General features: G+C 31.6%; 1 protein-coding gene across 1 annotated transcript in view; it reads left to right on the top strand.

Annotated features, from left to right (window-relative positions):
- Window positions 1–596: 596 nt before the first annotated feature.
- The window catches only part of LOC110021955 (protein MAK16 homolog), a 24,998-nt gene continuing 16,506 nt past the window's right edge, over window positions 597–9,088 (top strand). The window contains exons 1-6 of the mRNA XM_020720689.1: window positions 597–780; window positions 940–1,204; window positions 1,858–2,000; window positions 2,097–2,206; window positions 7,985–8,097; window positions 8,180–8,277. Of these exons, the coding sequence (XP_020576348.1) occupies window positions 1,939–2,000; window positions 2,097–2,206; window positions 7,985–8,097; window positions 8,180–8,277 (383 nt within the window). The 5' untranslated portion in view covers window positions 597–780; window positions 940–1,204; window positions 1,858–1,938. The remainder of the gene's footprint in view (window positions 781–939; window positions 1,205–1,857; window positions 2,001–2,096; window positions 2,207–7,984; window positions 8,098–8,179; window positions 8,278–9,088) is intronic.

Below are 9,088 nucleotides of genomic sequence, written 5' to 3'. Positions count from 1 at the left end.
TAGGTTTTAATTTAAATAGGATAAAGTAAATCTTGTAAATTTGGATTTATCAAATTTTGAGGTGGTTAGATTTTGAAAACTGTTTGATATGTTAATAAATAAAGTCTGATAAATCCTGAAAAATTATTTGGCACTTTAGAATAATTTAATTTAATTTATCAGAATTTATTAAATATCCAAAGATAAAGATTAAACTAAAAAAATACAAATGACTCTCCAAAACTTCAAAGTGTATAAAAAAGGACATTTGCATTAATTAATACTTAGTTATGTAAATTAATAATTAATAAATTTTTGTGTAAACCATTTACATGTCAAGTAAAAATTTAGTATTAGTTAATTATTAATTATATAAATTTAGAATTATTAAGAATTTTATTAAATAATTTAAATGTTAAAATAAATTTATTAGTTAATTCATTAATTATCAAAATTACATGTAAACTAATTTAATTATAATAAATTTGATAATATATAAATTAATTATCAGTTATTAATCAATTAAATTAATAAAATGAATTTAAATAATAATAATAATAATAAATTAAAATCACATACTTATCTCCCTCCTCCCCTCGCTGCCCGAAACACTCACGTGATTTTTAATTTGAGATGTCCAAAACCCTAATTTTCGTCACCCCTCTCCTGGTTTCGCCCAAAACGACCGCCTTCGTGAACGAAGCTAGGAAGGAAAAGACGGGATCGCGGCTTACAGAGACTACCGAAACTCCAATCTTCCTCATCCTGTCTCTCAGCTCGTACCAGAAATCATTGAGGAAGGTGAGCCTGTTCGCGCCATTTTCTCTCTTGACTCGTCCCGGGTTTACTAAATCCGCCGATTCACAGGATTTTTTAAATTCCGGATTTATTGCGCATCGTCGCCATTTTGGGATTTACGGGAGCTCAGGATTTACGTAGGCATTTTTTGCCGTCTGGCAGGATTTAGCTTAAATCATTCTTAAAACCGGCTACCAAACTGCCCCGAAGCATTGACCGGATCGGCGGCGTGTCAAGGTGAAGACTGGTGCTCGTTGGGGGCAGGCATTGACGGGACCGACAGCTTTTGAGGAGAGCATGCGTTTGTAATTAGAGGCATCGACGGTACCTGCGGCGTGTGAAGAGAATAGTTCTTGAAGTTTGCTCACTGGTGAAAGTGCGCCGCGGATCTATCAAAAGCCCGGTTTTAGTAATTCTGGGATTTGAGGTACAACGAGGGAGAAACCGGATTTATTTATAATTCTGTAGGATTTAAGTCTGCGATTTTTATTGTTTGGCTGGATTAAATTTAGATCTTGCTTAATCCAGCTACCAAACAGTGTTTGCTATATGAGACGAATTGAAGCGAAAATTTTGCTGAAAGTTATAAAGTTACGGCATTGTACTTTTCTGCCATCATTTGTACAAGGGAAAAGTAAAATTTATGGTAACTTCAAATCATTCAACAAAATATTCGATTGATTACATGTAGCTTCACTTGAAAATTTTTAATGAACTTTCAAGAATATTTTTAATGAATGTGAACTATAGCTAAAACAAGGGAATTCAGGATCATTAGATTACATACAACATTAGTAGCACACCTTAAATAAATAATGAATCAATCTTTGATGTAAAAATAACACTGTGGGAGCTGTATTTTCCAAACAATAGCTGCTGTTGTGATAAAAACTTTCAACAAATTTTTCAACAAGCACATTTTTGAGAAAGGGTGTGATTTTACCAGAGGTGTGTTAGAATTCAAGGAAATAAAACAATTATAGATGTAAATCATATCTATATTTAAATGCAATAATATTGAATCAAATACTAAGTATTTAGCAGATAATGCTGACATCTAAATAATCTTTGATCAAACAGCACTTAATAGGGAAAAAGGAGCTTTGCCGACTTCAGTAAAGGCTTAAAAAATATAGCCTGTGAAAAGACTGCGTTTTCAAGATGCAGCACGATGACGTCATATGGGATGTCATTAGACACCACCACTGCAGCTTTATGGCCAAGTACTAATCATCATTTTTTGTACTTGATGATTTTAACTTAAGCCTATATCTATGAAATTTCTTATATGTCGTGCTAAAGTTTGGTTCTTGGTGCAGGATAACTACTGGAAATTTCTGTCGGAATCCATATAATGTCACTGGAATTTGCAATCGGAGCTCATGCCCTCTTGCAAATAGTCGTTATGCAACAATTCGCGATCATGATGGTATTGATTGTTTTCACTTTAGTCGATTATAAAGCCTAATTTTATGTTTTTTAATGTGTGCTCTCTCTAGAACTATGGGTGATCAAATAATTAAAAGGTGTGATTCTTGGGTCTATGTTCAAAGTGATGGTGGTATAGATGGGGATGTTAGTAGTAGAATTCTAGCTGGTTGGTTGTAATGTAGGAATGTATCGAGCCTATTTTCTAATAGAAAAGTACTGCTTGAACTTGAAGGAAAATTTTATAAGATGGTGGTGACACCTGCAATGATTTATGGAGCAGAATGTTGGCCTTTAAAAGAGAAGCTTAAAATTGAGTTAAGTGTTGTTGAGATGAAAATGCTTAGGTGGATGAATGGCTAAGCGCTTACTGACAAAATGCACAATCAATGTATCCGTTAAAGTTTTGGTGTAGCTCTAGTGGCAGACAAGATTAGAGAGAGTCATCTTAGATGATTTGGTCACATTAAACGTCGACCATCTGATAATCTGATTAGTAGAGTAGATATTTTTGATTTGACTTTTGGTAGGAATGGCAGTTGTAGACCTAAAAAGACTTGGGCATATTATATAAAAACTGATCTTAATTTATTAGAATTAAATGAAAATAGACACTCAATAGGACAATGGAGAAAAAGGATTCATGTAGCCGACCCCACTTAGTGGGATAAAGGCTTGTCGTTGTTGTTGTACTCTCTTTGGAACTTTACTACTTTTCTTGCAAGCAATTATGTACTCTCTTTGGTTGCATGAATGAATTTCTATTTATGTTTACTGCAGGTTATTAGAATTCTACCATCGAGTTATAAGTAGAGTAAATAGCTCTTCATTGGTTGACCCCTAGATTATGGTCAATGCATTTGCGTTAAGCATTAATGCAACTTTTTATCACTATGATATGACTAGTTCTAAGGGCTCATGGTTGAATGTTTACCAGTATGTATTTTTTTGTTTTCTTGTTAGAGTTGAAGTACATAGGTTTGTTACTAGGTTTCATTTTTGCATCAGCCATAACAATTCATTAGCTCATTCTAGCATGTTACCTAGTTTTTTTATTTTTTATTATGAGAACATGATGATCTTCAAACATAAATTGAATATTAGATCCTTAATTTTGGATAAATGTTAATGTCTTGAAGATGTTTTCATAAGAATAAACAATGTAATAGAGTATGGTTTTTCTGTTTTTCCGTTCTTTTAGAAACATGGTTCTTTTTGAGAGTTGGGTCATCAATGCAGTATTTTGAGATGTGACAAAGGAATTGTATATGGATTTTAATTGATTAATTGACATTAACTGTGAATAATGAGGGCATTTCAAAGTTGACATGGTATTGATTTTGTTCATTGAATGCATCATCTTCTGTTCATCTTTTTTTCAATCCCATTGTTTTTGGCCAAGGAGACTTTAACCTACTCTTCAGCTCCTGCACCATTTTTTGCTCATCTTGATTTCACTGCCCCATTTTTTTTGTTCATCTTGATTTTTTTTTACAAGTTTTTTTTTTTCGAATGCCAATATGCCCCAGTTGTTAACTAATATTAGATTCAAAAAAAATTTGCTATCAAGAAACTAAGTTTTGTTTTCACTTCTAATCATATCATTGGATCATATGGAACGATCCCCTTTTTGGCATTTCTGACCTAGATAACGTTGATTCCTACATGGAATGTTATGCATATTCCTCTGTAAGGTTCCATTTTCTTTTATATTTTATTGCCACTTTCTCTTACATGTGTTTTTACTAGTTTATTACCATTTTGACTAGCACATATTTTGTTATCAATGATTTTGATTCATTGGCACCAAGCTGAGCATTACACAACTTTGTAATTCTCTACTAAAAAATTATCTTTAGATAATACCTTCTTTTGTAACCGACATTTTGTTTGTCTGAATAACCTTTTTAGTTTAAATATTTTTTTTCCTATGATCAGCCACTCATCAAGCACTTACCTATAGATTTCTCAAAGTTGTTCGAACTCATTTAAGTTTTTTGGTATGCGGTGAATTGATTGTATCAAAAAACTTTTGAAAATTAAAATTTTATTTTATTTTAATCAGTAGAAAGCCTAGGTTGTAAATTATTTTATTTTTTTTCCAAGGTATTAAAGGAAAGAATACCAAAGCAATAACGAAAGAGACACAATTTTTATGTGATTCAGCTTCTCGACTTACACACCCATGTTTAGCGACCCCCTAGTTAGGATTCTCCATTAAACTTGCATTATTCTTAGGTGAGCACAAAAACATCACAAATAATACTCTTCACAGGTGAGCACAAAATTTTGACAAAATTCACACACATGTACTTTTCTCCCAAGGACAAGTACAACAACAACATATTTTCCTCCAAAAGATAAACAGTTTCACCATAAGTTCATAATAAAAGATAAAACCAGAAATGTTACTGTAATGGAATCACACTTTCAAGCTTGCACAATCCTTAATAAAGCCAAAATGATAAATGATAAACTTACTCATAACTACTTTTTTATATTTTAGAATATTTCAAATGAAGTGCAAATTAAAAGTAAAAGAATTATGTAAATAATATTAAATATACATTTCAAAATTTATCCATGAAATTTAAAATACATTGAAGATGAGATTTTCAAATTTAAACAACCAAAGATCAATATGAAGTTAAGTCTGAAAATCATGAAAAGAAAAATTGAAAAGAAATCTTACTTAAGAACTTCAAATGAAAAACATATCCTATATCTTTAAGGCAACATTAGATTTTTTTGAAGATGATGAATTTTAGTTTTGATGCCATTGTAATGAAGCCTTAAAATGCTTAGGCTGACCAAGTAAAAAAAAATATTCTCTTCTTTTTTTCACTCCAATTAAGTGGGTTTCGAGTGTAAAAATAGAAGAGGAGAGTATACTCTCAAGTGATCAAGAGATGAAACTTAAAAATTTAGTTTTTTTAGAGCAAAAGAGCACGCTTAAATACATATTCAATTATTAAAATTGGAGGGAGTTTAATTTAAAATTATTTGATGCTCAAAGTTGAATTCAAGAGGGCAATAGTATGAAATTAATTTTAACTTTTGAATTATCTATATAATTAATTGATAACTAGATTATTTCAGTTTAAATCAATTAAACTGATTTAAGAGAGAGGGAGAGGTACGGCCCAATCATAAGTTTCTTGATTATATTTGATTTGATTAAATTAAATCATGTAATTCAATTAAATAATTCCCTTCAATTTATATATTGCCTTAATTATTTAATTAGTTGATTAAATTATTTAATAAAATTTAGGAAGGGATGAAAAGAGGGACGCTCAAGCCATGCCATAATTAATAAATTAATTAATTCAATTCAATTCAATTAAATTGAATATAGAAGAAAGAATATAAGGAAATTATTTAAAAAGAAATTTATTACTGTCATAATATTGAATTTCAAATAATTTTTTGAAAATATTCAAATCATTTTCAAATATGTAATTAGTTGAAATTCAAAATTTTAATATTCATATCTTTAAAGTTAAATGACTTCTTTATATTCTTTCTTCTTTATTTAATTAATTTAATTAAATGAAAGAAATTAGTTTATTAATGATGGGATGGCTTAATTCATTTAAATTAAGGAAATTTAGTTATGTCATCAATTAAATGTAAGGCTTAGAAATTGAAATTAATTTCATATTTGTTTCCCTCTTAAATTGAAATTTGAGTTTCAAATAATTTCCTAATTAACGTTCCTGCAATTTTAATGCTCCTTTTTTTCTTAAGCATGATTTATTGCTCCAAAAAGTATTCTTTGCCAAAATTTTCAAGTGCTCTCTTCCTCTCTTAAATGTCTCGTCTTCTCTCTTGTTCTTACACTTACATATCTAATAACTTGGAGAGAAAATAGAGTAAAATTTCCTTGTTCTTTTTTGACCAACCTAAGCACTTTAAGGCTTCATTAGTAAGGCATCAATTTTTATCTTCATCATCTTCAAATAAACTAATGTTGCTGTGAAGAGATATTTTAAGTTCTCTGATAAGATTCTCTGTAAAAATTAAGGCGAAACAAATATTTATTGCAAGAATATCAAACACTCAAGTAAAATACAAAGATAAGCTCCTACAATTCCAGAGATAGACGATCTTTTCCAATTCCTACAATTCGAGAGGTAGGAAATCTCTTCAAAATCCTTACCATCTGAAGACCCGATCTCATGCATAACCCTAACTCTAAACATATTAGCCATATTTATACTAAACAATAATAAATGGTAAAAGTCTAAATTGCTCTTTGGCGCACAAAAGACAAAATTGCCCTAACGATAGGCACCGATGTATCAATACAAGATTATAGAGAGTCGCCTTAGATTGTTTGGTCACATTAAATGCTGACCATGTGATGATCCACTTAGCGGAGTAAATGTTTTAGATTTGACTTATATTAGTAAATGTATAGGTAGACCTAAAAAGATTTGGGCATGTTGTGTAAAAAATGATCATAATTTTTTAGAATTAAATGAAAATATGATGTTGTCACAATGGAGAATAAAGATTTATGTAGCCGACCCCACTTAGTGTGATAAAGACTTGTTGCTATTTGATAGATCTCTCTCAGCACTTAGTGGTTCTCTTGGATATCTAAATGTCTTGAAGCGTCTGGTTATGAATATCATGGATCAGAGGTGGTGCTAGGCTATGGTGGTCTCATGTAACCTGCATGCATTTCTGTACTGGGAACAGTAGGCACCTTTGAGACTGGGCTAGAGTTTGGTAAGAGAATAACAATGGTTTAAAGATGGCATTGGATGGTATTGAATGCATGATGGCTAGATTTTGGTTTAGTTGTAGGCTTGGGATGATCTACGTATGTCGTCCTAAGCTATTGGATTTCTTGAAATGCATCTAAGAGCATTGCTAGCTAGCTTTTGTAACCTAGGTGAAGGCACATGGATCTGGAATTTAATTAAATTCACGGCAAAACTCAAAGGCTTTGATACCATCTACTCTTTCCTTGTGCTTTATATCAGAATTCAACATTCTGTACTTTCAAAAGCGACACTGTTCAAGAAATTAATATTTATAGCATGTACATTTATTCTACCATCTTATTATTATTATTATTATTTACATATTTTTGGGGGTTGTTCTGATCACTATTTTGTGCTCTTATTTGGCACTATTATGAAGGTTAGATATTTTTCCTTTTCTCCAAAGCATTGTGAAACTTCCTGTTAAGAGCCCTTAATTTGGATATAACCTTCCTCCAAAACTCTATTGCAAGTGATTATTTGATTGAATGGCATTTGTTTTCGTCCAATAATTGCCCGCAATCTTTAATAATTTTTGTTTTCTTATGTAATTATCAAGGACTATAAAGCTTTCCTTTTGTATACCGGTGACAAGGCCAGTAAAAGATGTCCTTTAACTTGGTGATCTTGGAATACGGCACTTACGTAAATGCAGCGTTGAGGGTTTGTTTGCTGTGTGAAAATTAGAAATGACAATAGTTCAAAAAAAAATAAAAAATTGCCAGAAGCTTTAAAAAATATTGAATGGAGAATTTAAAAGTTGCCACAGATTTTAGGTCGGTGTTGTGTGGGTTAAATGCTTAGTATAGTCCTGAAGAGTTGAGAGCAGTTGCGGTAAATAAAATTTAGCTTGAAGGGTGATTTGCATGTGTCACTTATGTGGGACTCGGAGGCAAGAAAGACATTCAGAAAATGTTTTCAGTCGTGGTATATGTCTTTTGCTCAATGCCAAAATTTTGCAAGAATTTATTGTTGCTTATAGTTTATTTATTATATTTTTGCAGGGGTGTTTTACTTGTACATGAAAACCATTGAAAGGGCTCATATGCCAAACAAGGAAAGAGTTAAGCTACACAGAAATTATGAGAAGGCTTTGGAGACTATTGATAAACATTTGGTACGTCATTACAGATCTGTTCATGATAAGCATGCTTGGTTTGCTCCAAGGTTTTTATATGTTCTTTTTTTGCTTTTGATAGCAATACTGGCCTAGATTACTTGTACACAAAATAAAACAGCGTCTCACCAAGATGACACAATATCGTATACGCATGAGAAAGCTTCAGTTAAAAGTGAGGTATACCACTATGTCCATTATCTTTACTATTAAATGATGTTCAATATGGAATGAAATTTTTATGACATTTAATATTTACACACAATGTCATCAGGAGAGGGGGGGGGGGGGGGGGGGGACTAATGTTTTGGAACTTACCTAATAACTGGATAGCTAATGTCAGATAGATATTAAGTTTACTTTTCCTAGATTCAAGGGTGTTAAATGTGCTGTACAATCCCATTTAAGCCAATCTAATGAGGCTCTCTAAGTCCATCATGGACAGGCTTGCTCAAATTTATGACGGGCTTTGCCGGTGATGGAGACCTAGAAATTTATAATTTTTTTAAAACATCAACAAAATAAATAATTAGATCAAGTACAATTGCTTTTAATTTTTTTCATTTTATTTTTTGATTTTTATTCCCAGTTATACTTGGTGGTTTGCAGCCATTTTTTATTGTTATGAGAGAAGTCCTCTATAAAATATTAGAACCGATGCAGAAAGGTTTTAGGAATTATTTTGGTAATTACTGAAGGTACCTCAAGTATTGTTTCTCGCTGTAGATGAGTTCTTTTGATTTTGACTTTTCCTTGTTTCGAAAAACAAGTCGACTGATTTCTCTTGTTGTAGAGAGCAGCTGCTGATTTGCTGTTTTTGACTCCTTAAATGACAAATACACAACAACAACAACAACAAAGCCTTAATCCCACTACGTGGGGTCGGCTACATGAATCCTTTTTCTCCATTGCATCCTATTTAGTGTCATATTTTCATTTAGTTCTAGTAAATTAAGATCATTCTTTATACAATAAGCTCAAATCTTCATAG

This window comes from Phalaenopsis equestris, unplaced genomic scaffold (genome assembly GCF_001263595.1).
Source record: "Phalaenopsis equestris unplaced genomic scaffold, ASM126359v1 Scaffold000154, whole genome shotgun sequence".
NCBI classification, from domain to species: Eukaryota; Viridiplantae; Streptophyta; class Magnoliopsida; order Asparagales; family Orchidaceae; genus Phalaenopsis; species Phalaenopsis equestris.
The sequence above is the reverse complement of the archived record's forward strand: the minus strand, read 5'-3'. Positions and strand labels throughout refer to the sequence as shown.